The sequence below is a fragment of the Motacilla alba genome, chromosome 2 (assembly GCF_015832195.1).
Source record: "Motacilla alba alba isolate MOTALB_02 chromosome 2, Motacilla_alba_V1.0_pri, whole genome shotgun sequence".
Classification (NCBI taxonomy): Eukaryota; Metazoa; Chordata; class Aves; order Passeriformes; family Motacillidae; genus Motacilla; species Motacilla alba.
The window spans coordinates 1,946,131-1,972,753 of NC_052017.1; the positions used below are offsets into that span (position 1 = coordinate 1,946,131).

General features: G+C 48.7%; 1 protein-coding gene across 2 annotated transcripts in view; it reads left to right on the forward strand.

Moving 5' to 3' along the window:
• Nucleotides 1-25,467, forward strand: part of WNT3A (Wnt family member 3A) — a 93,985-nt gene extending 68,518 nt beyond the window's left edge. For both annotated transcript variants that reach the window (XM_038129647.1, XM_038129646.1), the window contains exons 3-4: nt 17,090-17,355; nt 20,040-25,467. In XM_038129647.1, the coding sequence (XP_037985575.1) occupies nt 17,090-17,355; nt 20,040-20,519 (746 nt within the window). In that variant the 3' untranslated portion in view covers nt 20,520-25,467. The remainder of the gene's footprint in view (nt 1-17,089; nt 17,356-20,039) is intronic.
• Nucleotides 25,468-26,623: the final 1,156 nt, after the last annotated feature.

Sequence of the window (26,623 nt, forward strand, 5' to 3'; positions counted from 1 at the left end):
TGTTTTCTGGTATTTAGCCCCTAATTGAAATATTACCTTGAGGTATTTATAAAAAAAATATTAAATTGGCCCAGATATTTTTTTTATGAATAAGGCTTTAATTAACTTTTTACATATTAAATGTACATCAATGGAAATAGTTAGACAAATAGCAGGGGTGTTAGTCATGCAGAAGCAAAGGGATGATTCAGGCAGGGACTGCGCGTGTTACAGCAGCCTCTCCCTCCGAGGGCACATTGAGAGATGCTGAGAGGGAAGGGAAATTAGCATGAGGAGCGTGGAGAGGGAGCACATTCAAAAAAGGCCCGGAGAAAGGCGAGGTTCCCAGTGGAATTAGAAATTAAGGGCTCCCTTGCTTACGCAGGAATAACTCACAGAGCGCAGGGAGCTGAGCTCTGTTACACAACTCCACATCTCCATCCTCCCTTTCCCTTCACTCCCACCCCCTCCTTGGCCTGCCCAGGTTAATTGGACAAGTTCTCCTCCACGTCCAGCCCGTGGCAGGGGCAGAGTTTGGGAGGAGCAGAGTAACGGTGAGGGCAGCAAAGCGTGAGCAGAGATCGCCCCGGGACGGGGTGGGAGCCCCGACCTGGGAGGTTTTGGAGAACAGGTTAGACAAACATCTGTCAGGATGGCTCAGGCACAGTGGATCCTGCCTTTGGGCAGGAGGGTGCGAGGTCCAAGTCTGGGATCTGTGATTTTAAAGTGCTGGCTGAGCCTGCCAGTCTATCCAGATATTAGTGCAAAGTCAAAAGTGTATCATAAACAAAGTTTTTCTAGGAAAAAAGAGTATTTTAACAGCAAGATGCACCCCCAATTACACTGGCTTAACTTTACTGCCGCTTCCACTGAATTAGATATAAATTACACCAGGCCAAGAGGAGAATCAGGCCACGTGTTTTTCTGCTGATGGCCAAAATATATATTTTTACTCGACTCGATTTATTCAGTAACTGATTTGCATAGACATTTCCAAAGGCTGTTCAGTTTGGGTTTTTTTCCCCCCAGTTTTTTTGCACTTCACATGTCATCTACCCCCCACTCATTACACAGGGCAGCAGCAGTGTTGCCACCAAGGGAGCTCACATTTAACAGCAAGAGAGGAATCTTCAGCAATTCCCATCCCAAGGGACCGCGGGATGCGGAGCTTTGATTTTGTTGCTCTAAGATAGGCAGGGATGAAAGCAATGTGCGCTGGCAGGAAATCCTTAAGGTGCTGGGTTCCTCCAGCAGCTTGGCAAGTGCCTTTCCCTCCCACGAAAGTCACCGAAATCAGTGTGGGCAGAACAGGTCATCACCTCCCCTCCAAGTTCATGTCATGGATAAGGAGCCATGAGTTGTTCCCACCAACCCTGGAGAGCACACACCCAGAGCTGGGGGTTGTGGATGCTCCTCAAGAACCTGAAACAGAACATCAGATGTCAAATCAGGAATAAAATCAGTCAAATCAGGAATAAAATCATGTCCAGCCCTCAAATATGAAGGCAGGGTTGATATAAGAGCAAGCAAGCATCTGGTGAATTGTCAGCAGCAAGAATGAGAAGCCACAGCTGGAATTGTGAGTTTTCTTGTAATCAGATTGGCAAAGCTCTGAAAAAAACTCACAATGTGAAAGAAAAGAAGAAAATATACTGAAATGACACATAGCCTGAGCAAGGGAAGGGTTCATCAAGAGATCTGTTATTATTTAGCTTAAAATGGGTGAGCCCAGAGGCAGAGATTGAAGCTGAATCAAACCCCAGAGCACCTCCCTGCTCTTCCCCTTCTCCCACTGCCCTGGTCCCTTCAGAGACACCCCAATCCCAACCCAGAGGTTATTCCCAGTCTGGGTCCCCAGTGCTTTCCTTGCCTGGGAGGGCAAAATCCATGTGCAGATCAGGCTGGAAGAGATCATCTCCAGAGGAGAGAGGATTCCTGGACATGAGGGCTGACCAGAGAGTGGCACAAGGCATCTCTCTCTCTCTAATTAGAGGTGGTCATTATTTGAGCTTAGGAAACCTAGATAAAATAAGGGAAGCATCAGATGGATGAAATTGGCTTGTCTTGTGAATACAAATGATGACTGGTTAAGAAAATTATCTGGAGGTGTTTGGTATCCTCTGCTTCTACAGCAGGTTATTTGATTTTTTGGGGGGTTTTTTTTGAGGTCAAATAGCCCATTCATATTGCTGAGGGCAAGGTGAGAGCTTCACTGTTTTAAATCACAAGCAGATATAAGTTCTGGCCATTTTAGTGCTGTTATTATTATTATTATTATTATTATTATTATTATTATTATTTAGCATCTGTCTATGATTTGACAGTGAAGCCAATGGAGAACATCCACAAATCACATTCCTGTGCTCTAATATTCACCAAGAGCACAAAGTCTTATGATTATGTCTTATTCAAGGTGTGACAGAGTCCAGATTCCCAGGAGGTCCCCATGCCATGTATTCACTTTCTGTGTTTTGCTCAGCTTCCCAAACCCAACCAGTGACATTTTCAGCCCAACACGATGGCAGGCTGGCTCCTCATGGTGGCTGAAATTAAACATTATTAGGACATGATGCAGTAGAGGGTGAAGTCTACTTTGAACTTGTGGTCAGGATAATTCTCTTCCGTTTTTACCCTCTAGGACTCATTTCTCCATATCAGGCTGATCAGGCTGATCACCAGCTCGTAGACTTTTCTCAGCCATGCTGGCAATGCACAGCAATGTAAGGAGGAAATTTGGTTTTTTCCACTTTTTCTGTTCTGATTATTTTGATTGTCTTCTCAGAATTGAAAGATTTGAGGGAATGTCTCAGAACACGGCTGTTGGTCAGGGTGAAAGATAGGACAGGGGGGATGGTTCTAAGGTGGAGAGGGTTAGGTGGGATTTTGGGAAGGAATTCTTGGCTGGGAGGGTGGAGAGGGTGCCCAAAGAAGCTGTGGCTGCCCCTGGATCCCTGGCAGTGCCCAAGGCTGGGTTGGATGGGTCTTGGAGCAACCTGGAACAGTGGAAGATGTCCCTGCCCTGGCAGAGGGGTTGAAACCTGACCTTTGAGGTCCCTTCCAACCCAAACCCCTCTGTGGTTCTGTGGTTCTGTGATAAGTGCTCCTGCCAAGGGCCATAAAAATCTATGCATGACAAAGTTCTGAGTCTTTATCCACCTGGCCAGCAGATGTGTTCATGGCAGGTGGAGCTGTTTCCTTCTGGAAAGGGAGCTGTAGCTCAGTTTTTGAGGTTCCTGCTTTGGTTGGGGATTTTTTGGTTTTCCCATCTTTCGGAGCTGAGCTCCTTCAGCAGTGTCCTCACATGCACTCCCCCAGTGAGGGAGAAATTTCAGACAAGTGTTCAATATATTTAGCTCCCTTTTCTGCTTGAGATTTATGCAAGAGCTCCAACTATAATCAGAATATCTGTCATCCACAGCTTATCTGCTGACTTAAAATTGCTTGTAAATCATCCAGCCTGCGTCTGGGGCTTTGCAATTTCCTTATTCCTCGGTGTCCAAATAGATCTGAAATTCCCCAGCATTGTCCTCGAGTGTTTGGGATTAGAAAGTGGGAAGATAATGGCTCTCCATCTCACAGGTGGGCAGCTGGGGCAGAGGAGCTGTTTGAAAGCTGTGTTTTGTAGGACTGAGCCCCTTCTCCCTTAAGGACCACAGATCCAGCCTCCAAACCGTGCTTCCTCTCACGAGCTATTTATAAAAAGTGGCTTTTAAGCTGTGGGAGCTACACCAAATTTTTCTGTTTCCCCAACTGGGTGAAACTGAAACCCACAGAAAAAAAACAAAAACCAAAAAAAAAACCACCCCCAAAAAAATCAGATTGCCCAAGCCTGCTGCAGGGAAGTGAGCAGCTCCTCCAGCACCCAGACCCCCTCCCTTCTCCAAATGGAGCCTGTAAAGCAAAAATTTCTGCAAGCCGAAAAATTGCTTAATTGCCTCAAATTGATTCCATGGTTTTATTAAGATATTTTCCCAGCTCTATTATGGTTAATTATTTGTATTACAGTAGACTCTGAGGCCCCAAGCAGAGATCAGGGCCCCATTGTGCTAAATAGTGTACAAGCACTTAATAACAGAACCATTCCTTGCCCCAGATAGCTTGCAATTATGTGGGGAGCTGTAGTGGAAACACACCACAGCTCATGTGAACACCTTTTAGGAGAGGTGAACGTGGATTTTGGAAGCCAAAAGGGTCCCTCACAAGAGCCTGCGCAGCCCCACTCTTCCTGCTGAGCTCCAGTGGGAAAACCTCCAAGGAGAATCTTGATGTTCAACCGGGAGATGAACGCCCCACCTGGCTTAAGGCTTTGTGAGGGGAATCAAGAGGGGAAAACTGAAAAGTGGTGAAAACTGAACAGGTTCCTGTGCTGCTTTCCCCTTCACCTTTGGTTTGTGCTCGGGGACTGGGCTGTGGGAGGTTCATGAGGGAGCTTGTTATCCTGGGGATTTCCAGCCCTGTCTTGCAGAGGCAGAGCTTTCCTCTGCTTAGGTAAATGCTGAGATCCAGCCTTGCAGGGACCCTGCTTCCTCCCAGCCCCAGAGAGGAAGTGGAGCACAAATGCAGAAGGGGAACTCTGTGTGCCTCCTTCTGCCTCCTCCCACCTCACCCCACTCCAAACCTCCGTGGCTGCATCTCACCCGTGCATGGGAGATCTCATCTATGGAGGGGTCAGCACTGGGGGAGCTTCTCCACACCTTCAAGCAGGTGGGGAGTGTTTTGAGTCCTCAAAGCCCTGCTGGAGGTGATGTTTGGGGCTGGGAGTGTGACAGGTTTGGGGTGAATGGGCAGCTGGTGTTTCAAGCAAGGGCGTTGCTTGTACCCCAGGTGCTGCTGAGCTCCGGGTGACCCTCAGGGGCTGCACATCTCTGCATTGCCCACCTCTCCCCGGGGCTGAGAGGATGTGAAAAGCAGCAAACTGCAGCCCCAAACCAGGGGAAAATCCAATTGTTTCCGAGCACTAAGCTCAGGTCTCAAGCAGAGCAGGAACCTCTGGAGATAACGCCGTGTCTGTGTGTGTGCGTGTGTGTGTAAAACGGCCTCGCCGAATCCCCCGGCTTTAGCAGGGCTTTGAAAAAGATCTGGGTGGTGATTCAAAATCCAGGTTATGACCTGTGACCTTTGGATGAGAAATTGTTGCCATTTAGGATGTGTTAGGAGGTCCATCCTTTTCATCAAATGCGTGTTTCTTCTTGCTGCGGGAGGCAATCACACCGGTATATCATTAACTCGCAGAAAAGGAGGCTGTAAAAGAAGTTGATGGGGGACCTTAGCCCACACCCTGCTGGGGTCTGCTCGGAGCACAATATCCCAGCGACCATGAGATTAAGCTAAAGAGAAAAGTGAAAATGCTTTTCACGATTCACACGCCCTTTAGATTGTTTTATTAAACCATTTGAATAGGGATTTCCCTTTCGGCCGACAACGGGGCCCGGCCAATGCATAGTTCTAGGTTGCTATGACTTAGTTGGTGCTGGCTAATCACAAGTGAGGGCAAATTTCATATAAAATATCTCGGGCCATTGTCAACCTAATGCGGCGTGACAGTGCCAGCACAAAGGGGGATTCATTCACCCCAGCAGGTAATAAGGACGATTTGCCATACCAACCAGGCAGTCTCGAGGGGGGCTGTCAAATACGATCAGAGCAGCGAAATGCAGCCTCGCATTCCATTCTCAGGTGGGCGAAGGCGATCCTTTTGTTCAACCATGTTGCTTCTGATAACAGAATACAATTATATTCTCTTTTTTTATTTTTTTTATTTTTTTTTCCTTCCCTGTATCCTACTGACCGTTGTTGGGGCTGTTTTGCATAGCGGTTTTTGGGGCTTGCCTTCTTTTTCATGCCTTGTTTTCCTTTTTTTCCGAAGCCAGGGGGGACCCCAATGATTCTTTAACCTGGAAGGAATTTCACCCCAGTCCTTCCCCGCTCCTTTTCCTACTTCCCCTTTCATTAAGGACCCTGCCCTGCCACAATGAGCGCCCTGTATCCCTGCTAATCACCCCAGATTGACACACAGCTTCCTTTTGTCCGGAGCCTCCCAGGGATGTTGGGGAGACCAGAGGTAATTCGGGGCGGACCGAGAGGACCGTGCTGCTCCAGGACGATGGAATATTCAGGAGAAGGCATTCGTGGGATGGAGGGAGGGGGGGATCAGGGTGTTTCACACATGGCCAAGCCAACAGAAAGACAGATAAAGCATTAAGCGGGGCAGGTAGGGAGACATACACGGTGATGATTAGATCAGCAGAGAGATAGGGCGATAGGGAGAGAGATAAGGGGGTGTTTGCTTTGCAGGTATCAGACTCGGGTTACTGATACCAGACCGTCCTGCTGATTTGCCTATCTCGGGGGTCTGGTTTACCTGCGAGATCACCTGGGGTTGTTTTGACAGTCGCTAATTAACGAGAGCATTCCAGCCTCGGAGCCACCCTGGGCTCGGAGGGCAGCAGGGAGCACTGGCCCTGCTCCCAGGACACAAGGCTTGCAGGCTGCCCTGGCGTCAGGCGAGCTGGCTCTACCTGTTCCAGGTACAGCCTGAAAGGTTTGGAGGTGCAAAAAAAGTTTTGGAAGTGCGAGAAAGGTTTGGAGGTTTGAGCACCATGCTGGAGGTTTCAGCTCTGTTGTGCAACGAGAGCCATGAGCAACCAACAGGGAGAAAGTGAAAAGAAAAAGAATGAGAAAAGACCCCCCATCATTCAGATGTTTTGGGGAAACTTGGCCTTCAGGATTTTACAAGCTGCGCTAATCCAACCTCCTTCAACCCAGCGTTCCCTCTTATCTGTATCGCCTTCATGTTCCCTGGCAGGAATTGCCCATTTAATAATTTCCCTCCAATGAGCTGAATCACAGCTAATCTGATCAAATGTCTTTTTAGGGCCTTTCATCTTCCCAGGGATGTGTTGACACTAGCACAGCTGGTTCAGAGGAAACAAGAACTCAATCAGAACTCTGTCCAAAACACAGATGGGACCCAAACCTAACCTTTCCTTTAAGATATGCAAAAGTGTGGTTAACTTCTTGTTATTATGCATTTGCATAAATCTTTGCATTAAGGGGCCTGATTTTTAAGTGGTTAAAAAAGCCAGGCAAACCCTGGAGCTGGATTTTGATGAGAAACTGTGCAGAACCAGCTGGGCACAGAGCTGACAGGGCTCTCTGTGAAGAAGGGAACGGGCTGTGGTGTCACACAGAGCTGTGGGACAGCTCCTGGTTGGCATCACTTGCTGTGCTGTGGGTGCTGCAATTCTCCCAGAGCTGCTCCTGGAGCCACCCTCATCCCATTCCAGGGAAAGCCTCAGGTACCTGCAGCCACCAAGGACTGCTGTTCTGGCAGAGTGGGCTTCCCTAGGTTTGGAGATAAACCCACGTGGGAATGCTGCGGAAGAGGAGGGGATGTGACACAAGGCAATGGCAGCAGGAGCTTGGGGAATGACTCCAGATCATTCAGGCCAGTCTGGAGAGCTGCATGGAGACTGGAGCTGTGGATTACCATCCCTGGAAATGGTCAGGGCCGGGCTGGATGGGGCTCTGAGTAACCTGGGCTCGTGGAAGGCATCTACGAGCGGTTGGAAAGAGACAATCTTAAGGTTCCTTCCCATCCAAACCATTCTGCAATTCTATAATCCTCTGATTGCAGTCTCACAAAGAGATCTTTGAGGAATGCAATTAGTGATCCTTCTGCATCCAAGGGATCCCAGGCAGCCATTTAGGCTCTGCTCCTGTTCAAACCGAGTTATCAAGGTCTTCAGGATAAGATTCATGGGGATTTATTTACATCTTAGTGCAATGCAGAGCTGCTCTGGAACATCCTGAGCTGCTGCCAAGACCTGTGACCAGATGAGGTGCTGGTTAGAAAGTCTCCGTGTCATAGAATAATGGAATAGTTTGGTTTGGAAGGGACATTTAAAGGTCCTCCAGTCCCACCCCTTTGCAATGAGGTGACCACAACTCAGCCCAGAGGCAGCTCGAGGTGCTGGGTTTCTCCTGGAAGGCTCCATGGATAAAGAGTGATCCCAGCACCGGCATCACTCATGGGGTACGAAGGCATCATGCAGCACTGGCTGAGGAGAACACTCCTGTCCTTTTCTCCTCCCCTGTGGAATGCTGCAGGCTGGAAAGGTGCCCAAAGCTCAGGCTGGGGAGGGTAAGATGAGCTTTCTGCCCATTGCTTTGCAGATGGGGAAACTGAGGCAGAGTTTTGGAGTCACCCGTGTCCAGAGAGGCCCTTTGTGCAGTCACCAGGCTCTGATCTTCCCAAAGCCTCTGGAGGCTCCTCAGGGAAACCACAAGGGCTCCCTGGCCTGTGCTGCTGTGGTCGAGCAGAAAATCAGGGTCAGGGCACTTGGTGGTTTAGGCTTGGGAGTGACACCAAGGAAAGAAACAAAAGCTTTAAAGATCCCAGAATCTCAGGAGCTCTTCCTTAAGCTTTCACTCAGGGAAGTGTTTTCCAACACAACCAAGATGAGCACTGCTCACGCTGCAGAATTTGGGAATGTGCTCTGTGGAATGCCTCTCCCTCCCACCAGGAATCCTGACTCCTTTTAGAGTCCTCATGCTGAGCACATCCACGGCCACAGCTTCCATCCTAACGGGTGGAAAGCAAGCAGCAAGTGTGGGACAAGGAGCACCTTTTTAAGGAGTAAAGGGGTAATTGGGGTGGTGCCAGGTCTGAGGTGCTGCAGATGGTGAGGATGGGTCAAGGGAAATGGGAACTCTGGAAACAGGGACCTCTCCAGAGGGAAGCTGAGGGAAGCTGGAGGCTGAGCCAGACTGATGTAAAACCTTTTGGTTGCTTTATCTGAGATGGGATCCTCTCTTGCTACAATCCAGAGGAATGTGGGGTAGCTGAAGCTCAGCTGCCTCCGAGGCTGCCAGAGCCAATATTTGGTTTCCAACGTTCCAAGTGTTTTCCCCTTGAGCACTGTCAGGGTCCCAGCAGCTGTGACACCCCTGTGATCCTCCTCCTCTTCCTCCTCCTCCCCTGTGATGGGAACAGAGCTTGTTGCCCTCCAGCACTTGGGCACAGCCTGTGGATGGATTTGTCAGCCAGCCTGTGCCAAGGAGTTCCCTGTTCTCTGCCTTCCCCTGGTGCTGGGCCAATATTTAATAGTTCTGATTGGCAAATGATTTCCTGCTTAGTGATCATTATAACAAAAAAAAAAAAAAAAAAAGAAAAAAAAAAGAAGGCTTTTAACATTTTTTTTTTCTTTTCCCTCACCTACACTCCTTTCCCTGGGGAGAAATATGTCCTGTGAAAATGTGAACCTTCATTTCTTCATTTCTTAGGATGGTTTAGGTTGGAAGAGACTTTTAAATTTCATCTGGTCCAACTCCCCTGCTGTGAGCAGGGACACCTTTCCAACAAATCAGCTCACTGACCTCTCCACCTAATTTCACCTTGGCTGCTTCCAGGGACGGGGCATCCACCACCTCTTTGGACAACCTGTTCCAGTTCTTCACCACCCTCATCATAAAAAATTATTTCTTTATGTCTGGATCCACATCTTTTTAGTTTAAAACCATTACCCCTGTTTTAGTTCAGCAGGCTTTACTGAGAAGTCTCTCCCCAGCTTTCTTCCAAGCTCCCAAAAAGCATTGTGAGGTGAGGGACACCATCCCCATATCCTGAACTCTCAGTTTTTGGCTTTCAGGGGTCTGCTGGTCAGCAAGTTTAGCAGAGCCCAGCTGTGCTGAGGGGCTGGAGTATCCTCTGCTGGAATCTGGGACAGGCTGGGCTGCACTGCTCCTCCTGCACATGGATTTCAGGGCCAGCAGGCAATGCCATTTGTGTTGGTATAAGCCAGCAGTGATGCCTCCATGTGCTTTTGCAAATCCTGGGAGCTCTGACTCACCAGTCCCTTTGGGTTTCACTCCTGCTGTTCAGAAAGCAGCTGTGCCTGCAAGGCTGTCAGAGCCTAAAGAAACTCCTTCTCCCAGGGGCCACCAGCTCCTCAACAACCAAGCAGGCTCGTTCTGCATTAATCTTTTCTGGGATTCTTCTTTTTCATCCAAAGTGATGCAGTGTGAGCTTTCATTCAAAGCCTTCTGGTTTATCTTCACGGAGATGTTTCTGGGCGGATTCAAAGAGAGCACAGTGTGCTGAGAGCAGCTGGGTGGTGATCTTCGTACTGCAGTCAAAACCCAAATTCACAGAGTCACAGAATTCCCAGAATGGCCAGGTTGGAAGAGACCTTCAAGATCATCGAGTCCAACCCAGCCCCAACAGCTCAACTCAGCCCTGGCACCCAGTGCCACATCCAGGCTGTGTTAAACACACCCAGGGATGGGGACTCCACCACCTCCCCGGGCAGCCATTCCAGAACTTTATCACTCTTCCTGGGAAAAGCTTTTCCCTGCTCTCCAGCCTGTATTTGCCTTGGTGCAGCTCGAGGCTGTGTGCTCTGGTTGTGTCAGCGCTGCCTGGAGACAGAGCCCAGCCCCAGCTGAGCACAGGCACCTTTCAGGAGCTGCAGAGAGTGATGAGGGCAGCCCTGAGTCTCCTTTTCTCCAGGCTGAGCACCCCCAGCTCCCTCAGGGGTTGCTCTCAGGGTTTGTGTTTCACCCCACCTCAGTCTAAGGCTGGGCTTCCAAAACTCTTCACAAATTCCTCACAAATTCTTCATTTTCCTTTGGGCAAGACCTTCCAATGCCCGGGATGCCAAAGGTGCAGGAAGGACCACAGGAACCAGGGAACACTGAGCTAGGATGAGCCCCCAGTGTAAAAGGCTGTGTTGTGCTGCTCCAAACACCAGAAACACCAGGCTGTTCCCAGCTTTATTTCCAGTTTCTTAGTTCCTAGGGTTTATTTAGTTTGTTTGGTCGGGTTTTCTCCCTTTTAATCCAGACTCAGTGTAGTGTCAACTGTTGTGCAAATCTTAACTGACAGCTGTGGGTTTATATCCCCTGGAGCCAAGGAGGGAATTGAAACCCTTTCTCACACTCCCTCGTGTACCTAGGGAGTCTGCCCTACCAGTAAAATGTTGGGAAGCCTTGGCACCTTCCACCCCTCAGAGATGGGTGTCTCAAGAAGCTGGAGCTAGAGGTACTTTTGGTAGACTTTTAGCTTTGAAAAATGAAGCTCAGAGGAGCCAGCACGACTCCTCCCCACAGTCCTGCTAAACAGATAAAGCATTTCCTGTTTCACTCCATTTCTAGCAAAATGTCTCTCCCAAGGGCACTCCAGAGGTCTGTGGTGTCAGAAATTCGGGGCTCACAGCCACACATTTCCAATGTCTTTCTAACCATGGAACAGGAGCAGGATCCTCTCTTCAAGAGCAGACATGACTGGGAATTCTTTCCTTCATTGTCTGGGACATTTCTGTTCTTTTCCATGTCGCTTATACATTATCCAGCCCAAAAAAGACACTAAGTCAGTGCTTCACTCCTGGGACTCTGTTTCAAAAAGGAAAGGTTTAGGATTTCAGGAATGGGGATGGCAGGGCTCAGTGTTGCAGTGTAGGTGTGATAAAAAGGGATTTTCAGAGCAAAATAAACCATTCTATTCATCCTACTGCATCACCACAGTCCATCTTGCCACACATCTGAGATACCTCCCTGACCTGGGGTTAATAATTTCATCATTCAGGGAAAGACTCAGGGAAAATAAGTCACTGTCTGGGCAGAAGAACACACGAGAGCAGTTTCCGCATATGGGACAGCCGGGATACTTACGCAGTTATTCATTTGCCTTCCTCATCCCACAATCTGAGAACCCTCTGCTGGGCTCCAATCCCTTCTGCCTACAATTCTGAAGACATCACTGAATTTAGCATTGCAGGCTCCTGGGGAGATAAGCAGGATTGTCCTCGGGTGTACAGATAAGGGAGCAGAAGCACAGAGCGACTAAAGGATTTGCCCAAAGTCACATAAAACAGCCCTGTCACAGCAGGAAAGAAAATCTTAGGTCACATCATCCTCAGGCCTCTGGATTATCAAAATTAAACTACTCAGCCAAGTGTTTTTGCATCTCAGGATGGGTTTGGTGCTGGGACAAGTGGTCAGAGAGGTTCTGCACACGATATCTGGGGGACATTCTGTTTCTCAGATTCCAGTCTGGGCTTCTTAGCAAACCTTTTCCAGAAGGGACTTTTCCAGGACTTGGAGACCTCTGCGTTAGGGGACACCCCTAAGGCCCTCTGTAAGTCACTTTTTCACTGCTATGGAGTCCCCCCAGAATGGAGAGGGAATGGTGGAGAAGCAGCAGATACCCAAGTCTCTGGGCCCTGCAGGGAAACTCAGGAGAGGGCAGGAATTAAACGAGCTGAAGCCAGAGCTTTGGTGACCAAAAGAAAGCATTTAAAATGCTCTGAAGACAACATCCCCGTGAGACACTGATCCCTGCTAACCTCCTCCTGCCAGGTGACTTTCCAGAAGCTCTCTTCAAGCCCTAACCAGCTGCTGCCTCCTGCTACCAGAACCACCCAGAGAGGAACGAGGCCACCTGACAAATACGCGGCGCTTTCCTGCTATCTTCGCCAAATCTCTTGCATTTTTATATGGCACCTTAATAACCCCTCATTTCCATTACAAGTGCATGCTTTCCTTCTGCTTATCTCCATCTCCATGCGCTCCTTCTCCATTCCTGCAGCCACACCGCCTCCGGCTGCAAGCCGGGGAGGTTCTGGGGAGCCCGGCAGGGTCGGGGATGCTCGGTGAAGGCAGGGACATGTCCCATGGCTTGGGGAGGTGGCAGGACGTGACTCACACGATGGCACGGCTCCATCTGCGTCAATATTGAACCCGCTGCCTTAACTTTAGGGGGTAGGAGATGTTAAACCCAGTGCCCTAATTTCGTGGAGTCATTAAGAGACCGGCTGCGACTTTCTCAAGAGACAAAACTCCTCACCTCAGTGCCCCGGGGCCAGATGTGAGCTCCTTTGCCCTGCCTGCCTGCATTCCCCAGGTAGTTACCATCAGATACAAGGCGATTTGCTTCCTGTTGTGCGCTCTTAAGTGGTGGCTGCATTTCAAAAGCAGGGGAGTGATTGAGTCCAACCCAGGCTGTAAAAGGCACCGAGCGCTTTCTGGGAAGAGCAGAGCCCGCTGTAATTGGTGCTTCTTAAGGCAAATCCCATCAATGCCCTCCTGGCTTTCAACAGCGGCTGAAAACTGTGGAGAGTTTAGGTGATGGACTTGAGATTTAGGGTTCGGTGTCTACAGCCGAAGAGCTGCTGGAATTGCGTGTTCGGCTGTGTCCCAAGTCCTGGCAAACACGGGAATTCTCCAGGCTGTGATGCCTGAAGATCCCTGAGGTTTGGTGAGCTCTGCACCTGGACAGAATCATTGGATTGTAGAATCCTTAAGGCTGGAAAAGACCAACAAGGTCACTGAGCCCAAACAAGAGCCCAGCAACCCATGTCCACTGGTAACCCATGTTCCCAAGTGCCATATCCTTTAAATCCCTCCAGGTGACTCCATCACTGCCCTGGGCCTGACAATCCTTTCAGTGAAGAAATTTTCCCTAATATCCAACCCAAATATCCAAATTTCCCTAATATCCAGTCCTTGACACAGCTTGAGGCCGTTCCTCTCCTCCTGTCCCTGTTCCCTGGGAGCACAGCCAGACCTCCCCCCGGCTGTCGCCTTCTGTCAGGAGCTGTGCAGAGCCACAAGGTCCCTCCTGAGCCTCCTTTTTCCAGGCTGAGCCCCTTTCCCAGATCCCTCAGCTTCTTCTGGTGCTCCATTCCTTCCCTGGACAGGCTCCAGCCCTTCCTTATCTTTCCTGTAGTGAGGGGAATGCACAGGGAAACACCACTGAGCTGATGCCTCCTGCTGAATCCAAGCTGGGATCCACAAGCCAAGGCAAGGCCACCCCTCTCATGCCCACACAGGAGACGTTTTCCTGCACAAACACCACGGCTGTAGATATTTTCTTTTTGGTCCGAGCTTGGCAAGGCACAGGGGATCTCTCCGAGGTTTGCAAACATCAGTTCAGCACCTACAGCTCCTTTCCCAGGCCTGGATCAGATCTCTCCTGGGCAGAGGAAAGGGTGATTCCCAAAAGATGAGAGCTGACCTAACCAAGGAACGTGCTTTAGGGAAACACATCATCCTTGTCTCTGAATTGGGGATACCTGGATTTGATGGATGGACCACCTGGTGGGTCAGGAATTATCTGTGTGGTGGCACTCCAGGAGGTGCAGTGGTGTTCCTTGGGGGTTGGGGCTGGCACTGCTTGCTGGTGACACAGGCAATGGGATCCAGGGCACCCTCAGGAGTGACACCAGGTGACACCAGGCCGAGTAGTTCAGTCAGATGCTGGAGGGAAGGGATGCATCCAGAGGGAGCTGGAGATGTGGGTCTGTGCAAACCTCACGAAGCTCAACAAGGCCAAGTGCAAGGTCCTGTGTTGGAAAATCCCAGCTCTACAGAGACAGGGCAGCTGAGAGGCCTTTCAAAAGGTTTTATTCCATTATCAGTCTCAATGAAGGGTGAGACACAAGAGATGTAAAACTCAATGCCATTCTATCAGAAGCCAGCCTATTTCCTGGTTACAATACATTAGAAATGGTTTTCTGCCTATTAGCTTTTCCCAGGCAATGCTGCTAATACTTCTAACACCAATCACCTATTATTTAAATCACCTATAATCACCTATTATTCTACCCCACCTGGTCTTGCTACGATGCATCTTTCACAGTTCTAATTCTCCAAAATGTCTGGTCTTTTTGCAAGGCCATCTTTTGAAACTTGTTCCTAGCTCAGTCTCTCTCTCAGCAACGTCGTCTCTATTCCATGGCCTTCCCAAGCCAGCACCCCTTATCTCAGAGTTTGCACACAGATGTGCAAGGCTGTGTGAGCTTTCAGTCAGGTTTTGAGAACCCTTTACAAATCCAGTTCTGCACAAGGGTCAGGCCAATCCCAATCCCAATCCCAAACTGGGGGGAGAATGGGGTGAAAGCAGCCCTGAGCAGGAAAACTGGGAAAGCTGGAACCACATGACCTTTAAGGACCTTCCAATCCTACCATTCTGTTATTTCATGGAAAGGTTTCGAGATCAGGTGGGCCACACTGGGAGGATGTGGGAGGTGTGCCAGCCTTTCTCTGGCCAAACACTGCACCTTCCACCTCCCTACCAGATTATAATGGCATCCACCCCACCACCTCACCTCCCTGGCTTTTGTGAGAAGCCTTTCATTCTTCAGAGACTCCAGGGCTGGTCAGAAATGTTATTGGAGACCTCGTATGTGCTCCACCCCCAAAATTTGGTTTCTGGATCCTACCTGGACTTAGGCAAGCGCAAGATGCAGAGCCCCCAGTCCTGTGTGAACTCCTGTTCGTGCTCTAAGCTGAGCTTTCACAACCAAGAACTGCATGGTCATCATTTGCAGGCTGCTGAGATCCTCCACGCTGGCCAGATGCTGAACAAGGGTTTTTCAAAATCACACTGGGGACCTGAGGGTTCCTGCATTTTCCTTTTCTTTTTTTTTTTTTTGGTTGTAGCCCTCGGTGACTTAATAACCTCCCCAGATGCCCTGGCAAACGTGTTCCAGGACATTGCTCATCCCTTCAGCCTGTAAGTTCATGCACATTATGGGATTTGCATATTGTTGTATTTGGTAGCCTTCCCAAAGCAAAGCTTGAGCTCTTGCTTAAGCCTAAGATCCAGCTGGGACTGCTCCACAGTTGTGATTGCTCCCCAAAAACATGTTGAGTTTTTGGCTTGCTGCATTAAACTCTCTTCACATCAGTAAAGCCTGGAAGCATCTGGAAGGCAAAGATTAAGCCAAAATGCCCAGGGAAAGCTCAGATCAGCAAAATATGGTGCAGGGAAGGTTTGAGTGGGTTTTGAGCAGTCAGGTGATACAAAGCTCAGTAGAAGCTTTGGTGAAGCTGCATCAACTGAAAATGTGACCTTGTGACTTTGTGGATCCATTAATATTTCAATGTCCCAGTGGAATCATCTGAAAAGTGTCAGGGACAACACAATTTCAAGGATAACTGGTCTATAAGCACAAGGTGGGTGGGGAATAACACAGGAGGTTAAGGAAGGCCAGTTATCAGAATTGTGCCTGCTTAGAATTGCCCCAAGGGTTTGAGAACAGCCCAATTCATGGTAAAAATCCCATTTTACTGCAGCCAAAAAGCACTGGTGTTTTCTGAGGTGTGGTGTTGAACTGCGGGGTCATTTCTTGTGAGTGAAGAAATCAAAGCTGTGAGGAGAAAGGGAAATAAAAATTGATATCTTGGAGTGCTCCCCACTTGCAAAGCAGTTTGAAAAGTTTGGTTTTCATTTTGGCACAGCGTGGAAAAAGCTCTGACATTCAGGAAAGCATTCCCTGCTCCCCTTCCCTGCCCAGCTCTCCCTGGGATGGAAGGCTGTGAGGGAAGTTCTCCACAAGGATTAAACTCCTCAGTCCTTAGCCATGACATCTCCTGGCTGATCCCACCCTCCAGCCTGAGGCAGTGGGCACAAAAGAAAAGCTCATTTCCAGTCCCCTGGGCAGGGACCTTGATTAGGCAAGTGAGGAAAACTTGGGGCAGGTGCAAGGTGCACCTTGAGTGCTGTCACCCAGCGAGAGGCACAGCCCCGGGGAACAAGGGATGGAGGGAGGGGACAATGTTTGGTTCACGCCCTGAGGATGGAGGATGTGACCATCCTGGCATTTTTCTACCTTCCAGCCACCAGCACCTCTCCCTGTCTAGGAAGGGGAGCTTTACCTGGTGGTGGGACCATGAGGCTGTTGTTAAGCGTAAACCTGCATTTTCCATTTTTTTGGGAACATACTCAAATTCTGAAGTGAAGCCCATGGCTCAGGGTCTGGCTATGAGGTGCACTGGCTGCACAGTACCACATAGAATATTCCATGTGCCCCCTGAAATTCAGGTTTGCACAGCTGTCTGTGGTGCCATGGCCCTATCCAAAGACCTGAGGATGGCCCCAGTCAGAACTTTTTGGCTGACCTCTGTGGCCTTGAATCAAGCCTGGTCCTGTCTGCACAGGAGCTCATTTCCTAGCAAAAGAAAATGTCTTTTGGAGCAGGTCCAAGCCAGACCACAGGGAAGAGGAGGATTCTCTGGCTTTCTGCCATGCCCTCCAGAGAAGATGTTCACAGAACTGACCAAATCCATCCTTCACTGCCCCTCCCTCACTGCCTTCTCTCTCTCACAGCCACCAGGGAGTCGGCCTTCGTCCACGCCATCGCCTCGGCCGGCGTGGCTTTCGCCGTGACCAGGTCCTGCGCCGAGGGCTCGGCCACCATCTGCGGGTGTGACACGCGCCACAAGGGCTCTCCTGGCGAGGGCTGGAAGTGGGGAGGCTGCAGCGAGGACGTGGAGTTCGGGAGCATGGTGTCCCGGGAGTTCGCGGACGCGCGGGAGAACAGGCCCGACGCGCGCTCGGCCATGAACAGGCACAACAACGAAGCTGGAAGGACAGTAAGGACGTTTCAGTTTCTCCTTTCCTGTTGTTGTTTTCTTACCTGAGAGGGTGAATGGTGGGAGGGGATTAAGGGGGCTCGAAAGACCTAAATAAGGGGAGATTTATGTCACAAAATGGTAATACCTGTGCTGTGATAGTTCTAGATGGATGTGCCTGGTCTGTGAAAGCTCCATATAAATTCACCCACAAGATGTAAACACCTGTCTTGGAGTCAGCTGTCAAGATCTCTTTTATAGAGGATGCATCAAGGCAGGTGTAGGATGGGATTTCATCCCATCTTATGAGGATATCTACCCCCAGAAGCTGTGGATGCCCCATTCCTTGAAGTGTCCAAGGCCAGGTTGGACAGGGCTAGCAGAAGGTGTCCCTGACCATTCCAGGGTAGATGGAACTGAGCGATTTTTAAGGTCCCTTCCAAACCAAATCATTCTGTGATCCCACAATTAGAGTTATTAACTCAGTTAATAATGTCCTAATTGTGCCTGTTCCCTTCCACTGACTGTGGGGCACCTGAAGTTTGAGTGCAATTGTCCATTCCCCTTCTCTGCAGCCTTGAGGGAGGAGAAGAGCAGGAGAGCTTTTCTCACAACCCATCTTCTCAACCCTCTTCAATTTCCCAGGAAATATTTAAACAAAATTAGAGGCAATATAACTCTGGTGCCTCCTGATTAAACTTGGATCATGCCCTGAAGCTGTTTTTACTTCAAACAATCCTGGAACAGAACATGTAGGGGAAAAGAAAGCACAAAATCTGCCTTCTACACAATCTTTTCCCTAGGTGGAATAATCCCAAAAGGGGGATATTCCTTTTTTTTCATCTCCAGAATATCCAATGAATCCAGAAGAATGCAATTTGTGGGAAACAATTTGTAGAACTGAACCACAAAGCCCTTTCTAACAGAGATTATGCCACAGCTTCTCTGAGATAAGAGAGAACAGGTTAATGTGGTCTTGTCCCCTCAGCAGAAGGTCTTGCACATATCCAGGAGGACATTTGTGCAGCGGGCTGTACCAAAGCCACCACAGTTGCTGTGCTGGGACACGTCCTCAGGCAGGCTAGGGTTTCTTGAGAGCTCCTGAAGTGAATTCCCAGTGGTGTTACCCCACCTCACACCACAGCAGAGCTGTTGGAACACAACTTTTGAAAGGGAAATACCACCAGAAACCAAAATTGTCTGCAATGGAGATGACCACAAGCAATAATGTGGTTTCCTCCAGCTCTGGGCCTAAATGATCCCAGATATCCCCAGGGATGGGGCAGTGCTGGTGGCAGTTACTGGGATACGCAGTGGGGAAAAGAGGGCTGGAGAGAAGCTGTGTAGAGTGGAAAGGAGGGCTTTCCTTTAAAGTGAGAATTTGTTTTAAAGTGAGAATCCTTGTAAAAAAATGAGCAGACATCCCTATGATCACAGGCCTGCAGAGGTCTTTTTACTCTAAGTCTTGTTCCTTGACTCTGAGTTCTTCTAGGACATTTTACAGGTGTCAGACCACGACCTGAAATCCCAGTGTTTTAGAAAGCACTGGTGTTTTCCATGCCAGCACCCATGGGACAGCTCTTCCAGGCCTCCATACTTGAGTGTTCCCAGCTAAACCTGAGCCATGGGCAATGTTCCATATTAGCTCCCATAGGAACTCCAACCCTACCTCTCCGCCAGGAGTTTTGATTAAGTTCAGCGTGATTATACGAACCAAACCTTCTGCGGTTCTCTCTCCTCACTAATTGCAACCTGCTTTGTGGCGGGTGATACTCCGTAAATAACACAGGAAAACACCTGGTGAGCACCAAGGTGCTGATTCATGGCAAATCTCCTGGACTCAGGCTGGCACTCGCCTGTTCATGTACCCAGAAATTTGCTGATCGCTCTGAAAATGCAGATTATCAAGCTATTGCATAAGGTTGTCTCCCACCTCAGAGTACTGGAGGGCAACACCTCTATTTATTTAAGCTTGTTATATAAGAGGTAAACACAAGCAGCAAGCTTCTGGGATCAATAATCACCCTCCCATTTATCCCAGGAAAGTGTTTGGTGTTGAAGCCCGAGCCTTTAAAATCAAAAATAGGGCTCTTATTTTTGTTTTCCTTTTTAGTGATTTTAGAAAAATCATAACCCTGGCTTTAAAATAAAAACAAATCCCTTTTCAGTTTCTGAAAGTAGTCATAGCAGGGCTAGAACCTTGTTTGCCTAAGTAAACACAAAACATATGTAAAGGATGGAGTTCTATCCTAGATAGTTAGGACATTTCATCTTCCTTTTATTTCCAACAGAAAAGCTGCATTTTCCATTTATGAAGGCATTGTTTGAGTAGCTTTGTGTGTTCTTTGCTTCTCTGCCCAGATGTGTTTGAATTCTTTTCCTGTGTGACAGCCCTGTAATATTCCCACATGAACGTTGCTAAGACAGAAGTTAATAAATCTCCTTGGTGGAAGTTTTTGGTAAATCCTTAAATTTGAGCTGGGAGTCAGAACCAGCCACTGAAAACCATAAAGTACAGAAGTTTTATGGCTTAGACCCAGCAGTGACTGGGGGATAAGGGGATTTTTTTGTTCACAAGAGTACAAATATATCTATGAAAACATCCATAATTCCTTGGAAAATCATGGCCAGGTGGCAGAATGCCATAAGAGTTTTAGTTACAGGTTAACGTGTTCCTTCTCCTTTGCCTTTCTTCTCTTTTGCAGTCTATCATTGAGCTCATGCACCTCAAGTGCAAGTGCCATGGGCTCTCGGGCAGCTGTGAAGTGAAGACCTGCTGGTGGTCCCAGCCAGACTTCAGGGTCATCGGCGACTACCTCAAGGACAAGTACGACAGCGCGTCCGAAATGGTGGTGGAAAAACACCGGGAATCCCGTGGCTGGGTGGAGACCCTCCGGCCCAAATACAACTTCTTCAAGGCCCCCACTGAGAAGGACCTGGTTTACTACGAGAACTCACCAAACTTTTGCGAGCCCAACCCTGAGACAGGCTCCTTTGGGACCCGCGACAGGATCTGCAACGTCACTTCCCATGGGATTGACGGTTGTGATCTTTTGTGCTGCGGCCGCGGGCACAACACGAGGACTGAGAAAAGGAAAGAGAAGTGTCACTGTATCTTCCACTGGTGCTGCTACGTCCGCTGCCAGGAGTGCATACGAGTCTACGACGTCCACACGTGCAAATAAATCAGGCACAAAACCCTTGGCCGGGCTCCGAGTGGAGAAATGGATTTTGAGCCTACTTCCTCTGAGGTTGCAGACGTGAGAGAAGTCTACTTTTTTTGATATTAAATGAATAAAAACTGGACAAAAAAATAAAAAATAAAAAGGCTAAAACTGGTTGGATAGAATAGGTCTAATGACTTCTGGGCTATCCCGAGGTACATCTGGCAGTCACACAAGTTCTGCCCCGACGCCGATGCCTCCGGAGGGAGAGCAGCTTTTTCCACCAGCCCACAACACCGAGCTGGAAAGAAGAGCATTAGCAAAAGCATGGATTTGCTCTGCTCCCACCCACCTGAAGTGACTCGTGTGATTAAGTGTCCTTTGAAAGACTTGCATCTTCCTAAGCATCTCCTTTTCCCTCAGCCAGGCAGAGGCTGTGCTGAACAGCAGCACTGAGCTTTCTGAGAGATCTCTCTGCAAACCTGAATGGCCAGACTGTGTAATATGAGCAACAGCAGCAAAAGAAAAATAAAGCAGATAAAATAAGGATTTTTTAAAATAAAGAACATGACTCCTTCTTTGCTTTTCCCTTGGAACCAGAGAAGTCTACAAATATTTAACAGAGCTGGAGAGTAGGCAAGCTCTTGATGTGAACTTTTTAGCGTAGTAGCTTCTGCCAGATTGGACATAGGATCCTGTGACATCTGTAGGAAGGGAAGGAGGGAGAAGAGGAGGGAGAGAAAGAGACAAAACCGCTGATGACTTCCTGTAAACGCCCTGTTGGCACACAGGTGATGTGCACAGTACGGAAAAGTTCAGCGTCTTGTGTGTGAAGTGAAGAGGACTCTGTGTGCATTGAGAAGGACACAGTCCCACAACTGGGAATGCTGCTCCAGCTCTCCAGCCTGGGACGTGGCTCAGCCAGTGAGTCTGCCTTGGAAACATGCAGTGCAGTGAGTCTCTTGGGGTTGGACACTCACTCCTGAGCACAGGGCACCCATCTCCTCAGCGCCCCAGGGAAAGGATGGGAAGGGAAAGTGTTCACCCTTCCCACCAGGTTGAGGAGGTCTGTCGCCAGCAGTGGAAAGTGCACTTAGTTCTTCCACTCTCTGCACCTGATGCAGGCTTCCCGGGCACTTGGCAGCAGCCTGAGCCCACAGGTCTGTCAGGAACATGGATCTGAAGGACTCATTGTCACCCATTAGTTGACATGAGGGTGAACCAACCCACCATCACCACCACACCCCCCAAGCTGGAGCAGTCTCAGACTCAAGCCAAACCTTGCTCCACAGCTAATTCCTACAGCCATTCCCACCTACCAAAGTGGCACAGATTAAAATGGACAAAACCCAGAGTCTGAACCAGCCCAGAGTTTGGGTGAGTTTGGACACAGAGCCAAATCCCAGCTTTGCAGTGCGGGCCCATCTCTGCTGCTCACCTCTGACTCCCCATCTTCGCATGGTGCTCTGCTTCCAATTCCAGATCAGGATCACGGTTTACAGAAACAGGTCTCACCTCCTCCATGGGCATCAGGACTTCCTGCAGGGTATCAGGCATGAGATCAGCCCACCACCTTGGTGTTTACAGCACTGTAACCCTGCTTGGGTTATTCCTGGTCAATAATGGGATAAATGAGGGGTGAACCAAGCATGGAGTCGCAGCCTGTTTTAGCCCCAGATCCACTTGCCCTGTGTCCTCTTTGCCTTACCTCTGCTTTTGGGTTTCTATCCTGCAAAAAGGACTATGGATTGGTGTTTATTCTGTCTTTTCAGCACAGGAAGGGAAACAGGGCATGAGATAATTCCCATTTCATGGCAATGTAATCATGGCCGTTGCCTGGTTCACTCCTGGAAATCTTTGTGGAGAAATCAGAGTGCTCCTCTCTGTGTGTCAGCCTTTTCCCAGGAACCAAAGGAGGGAGTACGGAGAAGAAGAAGGGAACAAACAGAGCTTAATCCCATCACAGAGAAAACAGGAGGAAATGATGCCTCCAAGGGCTGGCTCTGAGTCACGGCGTCTCCTGGGACTACTCCTAGGCTGGTGCAGTTTATGCATCACCCATTTCTCTCAGGGCTATGCCCACGGGCACAAGCAAGATTTGCTTATTGATGGAGGCACTTCTATCAGTGTGTTGCAAAAAAAAAAATAGCTGCAGTGAAATGAGAGCAGAAGAGAGAGAAGAAGAGAGGAGATCAAGAGAAGCAAAATAAAATATGGGGAGAAAATCAATCTGTGACACTTGTCCGTGTAAACACTGCACCCCATCGATGGCCACACAGCACGTGGAGGAGGCAACAGGTCACTGAAAACTTAAATAAAGATCAATTAATGGATGCATGACTGATTTTCATAGTACAGTCTTGGAGAAAAGGAAATCATGGGAAACAGAGAAGGAAGCCACTGCAGAGGAAGATTGCACCTACAACCAACATTCAAACACAATCTGTCAAGAAAGCAAATGCTCCTGAAAGCCACATAAGGGGTGGAGGACATTGATAAATTGGAGAGGATGGGATAAGGGAAGATACATCTGATTTACTTAATATGATGCAGTGCAAGCAGCCACAGTGAGAGATGTCAGACACGTCCTACCAGGAACTTCTGTCAATAAATGGTGACACAACAGTGAAAATTCAAATCACTGCAGGACACAGTCCCTTCAGTCCATTGACTTCAGCGGGGTCACACCCACAACTGGTTTTACCCTGAGATTTTTAAGCCAAGTGGTTTCAAACTCCTTCTTTTATACCACACCAGTGAAGAAATGGGGTGGAGGATTTGGCTTCCATGAGTGGGAGCTGGAATCTGGCCCCAGCCCATCCACAGCATGTTCACATCCACCATTTCTGCTTTTGCACCAGAACAGGCCCAGCATCACCAGCAGGTGAAGTTTTTTGGGAAGCAAGGGGAAAAAAAAAATTGAAACTGGGCATTTGCTGAGCAATTGCCTCTAGAGGTGAACAAATTTTGACTGCAACTGTGGGATTTATTTCATCCGGTCTAAGCTATTTATCTAGTTTTCTGCTGGGATCAATGGCAAGAAACAAACCCAGAAGGTGATTCATTGTGCTTAGGATGGTACCTAAGTTATGTTTGGTTAAGTGCCCTCTGGGTGTATCTCTGACTTCAGCTGCTGAGCTCAGAGCAGACGATGAGCTCTTCCATGGGTCCAGACTGATGATGTGAAATCCACCATGAGTCAAGGAGGTGAAGCTACAACCTGATCATCATCTGAGATGGGCTGGAAGCTGTGCTCCTTCCCTCCAAGCTGGGGTCAGGCTTGAACCAGCTCAGTGGTTGGGGACTCCTCCCCACCCCCATTCGAGGGGATTTTAATGGAGCCTGTGGGTGCTTGTTTGGGTTTGTTGTGTAATTAATCACCTCTGTGATGACACAATGTAAGGGGTTGAGCAGCTGCTACTAAAGTCAATGAAAACTGCCTGCGTGAATTCTGTTCATCATCCCAAGCACACTCGGGGGGTCTCAGTCCTGGCTCTGACTCTGCCCATCCCTGAGGGGGGAAAAAGAGCCTCTCAGGGGCCTGTGTCTGACCCCACGGTTTTGGAGAGGGGGCTTGGGCCGTTGCTCACTGCTACACATGAAATTGGGAGGTGTCTTTGGAAAACTGAGATCCCTCTGCGCTGCCTACAGCAGGTGTCTCGAGTCAGGGCTTCCACTGCACTGGTGAGAAAAATTTAGTCAGTGATGAGTGAGGTGCCATCCTTCCCTACAGGAGATGGTGTGAACACCACCCAGAGCTGCCTTCTCCCTCAGGTTCTCCTGTGAAAACTGTAGGACATTACTTATGGAGGGTCTTGGCATTTCACTCATTAATATAAACATCTGGTGACATACTACAGGTGCCCTACAATGCTCTGCTGGGGCCCAGATGTTGTTTCAATGGCCTAAGACCCACACAGATCATAAACCTGGGCAGTCAGAGACTGCTGGGTGTCCAAAATGGCCTGAGATATCTTTGTGTAGGCAGTTGAATTGGGCACTTCTCTGGACATGGTTTTCTGTCAAACCTTCTCCGCCGCCTCGGTGTAATGCTCCGGTTTATAATCAAAAGGAAAACATCATTCATTTCCCACAAATGGGAGCTGGTCATCTTCACCTCCGTGCTCCCTGGTGTCCTCCCCTTCAATGTCCACTGGTGAGGTTTGTCCTCAGGCAGAAGGTTTGCACCAGGGGTGAGTCTGGCAGGACCAGGGGAAAAGGGACAAGATGTCACCCAACAGAGTAAGAGATGTAAAAAATAAAAGTGAAAAAGGACCATAATTCCATCCTCTCACGTGCTGCTATCCAGCCTCTCCTTTAGCTGAACAGATGGGTCAGATGGGCCCCATCAGTTCCACATCCAGCTTATTAAAGACAGTGGCGTTGCCTGCGAGGGGTGAATTTGGCTTCATCTCTTTTCTTTCTATGAAAGAAATGGAAAGTTTAGGAGTTTGGTTGTTTTGTTTTCTTTTTTTTTTTTTTCCCTTGGTTTGGTTTAATTTTAGAATTTGGGGACTTCTCTTTCTCAGAGAAAACAAAAATATGGGGAGGGAAGAACATTTTTGTTGCTTGACCCCGGTTATCTCTCTCAGCTGAGTGTCGTGCCCAGCACTGACAGTCTTCTCCAAAGCATTTTGGAATCTCCAAAAATGCTTCCACTCCTTATGGGAAGCTTCGTGTGCAGAACTAAAGCAGTTGGGATTTAATTTTTGGAGGGGATTGCAGAGACAACCACACCACAAAATGCAACATGGCACAGAAATCCTTGGGTCAGCACCAACCATGTCAGCCCTGCAGTGCTGTCATCTAAGCTGAGCGTTGCAGATTTTCTGTATTAACAAACCTCAGAAAACAATTTCTTCTGCCTCTCAATCTCAAGTAGTTTTGGTGCTTTCATTGCATTCAGAGGTATTGCCACAGAAATGTCCATGGATTATGTTAAATTTGTCATGTGTGTTCATATCCTTTTCATGACCCCATCCTTAAATTCATATACAGGAGAAAAACTCTGAGCTTTGGGTCACTTTTTTTTTTTTTTTTTTTTTTTTTTTTTTTAGCTTCCAAGATTGGTTTCAGTGCTGAAAATCTGGAGTTTGATGTTGTTGGGGATATTCAGGGTTGCAGCATGAGCGCTCTGCAGGAGCTGGGAGTTGTAGATCCAGTCCCAGGATCTGCACTATGGAAATGACTCCAGATTTCCCTTGATGCTTTAACGAGATCCATTGGGGAAGATGAAAACAGGGCCATGAAAGGCACCAAACCCAACTGCCCTGCAGATATCAGCCATTGCACCATGGGCTGCCCACAGGGAAACAACCCCTGGCTCTTCCAGAGTCCTGCTCCAGGGCTGAGGGGAAGGGATCACCCTGCTGGCAGTGGCAGAATCAGGGGAGGTTTGCTCAGATCTGTCATTCCTGACCTCCAGCAGCTGTTGGGATGAGATGTCAGAGAGTGTTGGATGATGGGAGAGAAGGTGGGCTGGGCAGGACAAGCCCTCATCTCTTCTTTACACCTACCTTTTCCTATTTTCTACCTCCCTCCAAGCTAAATCTTGGCTGCTTTAGTTGTGACTTCTCATTATGGGAGCATCTCTTTTTTCTAGATTTCTTCTCTCTCACTGGAGGCAGCGGTGGCATCTGGCTGAATTGTTTTATCCAGGGCTTAACCCTTCCATCCTCCTGTTCCCTGCTCTCCCTTGTGCTGTCCAGCAAAGTTCCTGCTCTGCAGCTCCTCACCCCCCAGCTCAGCTCTCCATAAACAGCTGAGGGATGCAGATTCCTCAGTTTGGTGGGAAAAGGAGGCTCCTCTGGCCTCCATTTCCAGAGGGCGTGTTTAGTCCTCATTCCTGCCCCTCCCAGTGTCTTCAAGGGCTTGGGCTCATCCGCTCCCACTTTGCTGCATTTTCCAGAGGGGTCTTTGGTGCACCTCCACTTTGGAGGAGGAGATTTTTTCCTCAACAACAAGAGGCCAGGCGTTGATTCCCAGGCAGTGGTACCTACAGTGGGATTTGGAATACAAAGTGAGATGCTTAAAGGCAGGTATCTACATGTGTGCTAGGTGCCTAAACCCCCATACAAGCAAAATTATGGGCTCCATTTGCCTAAACTCAGCGTTTAGGGCTGAAC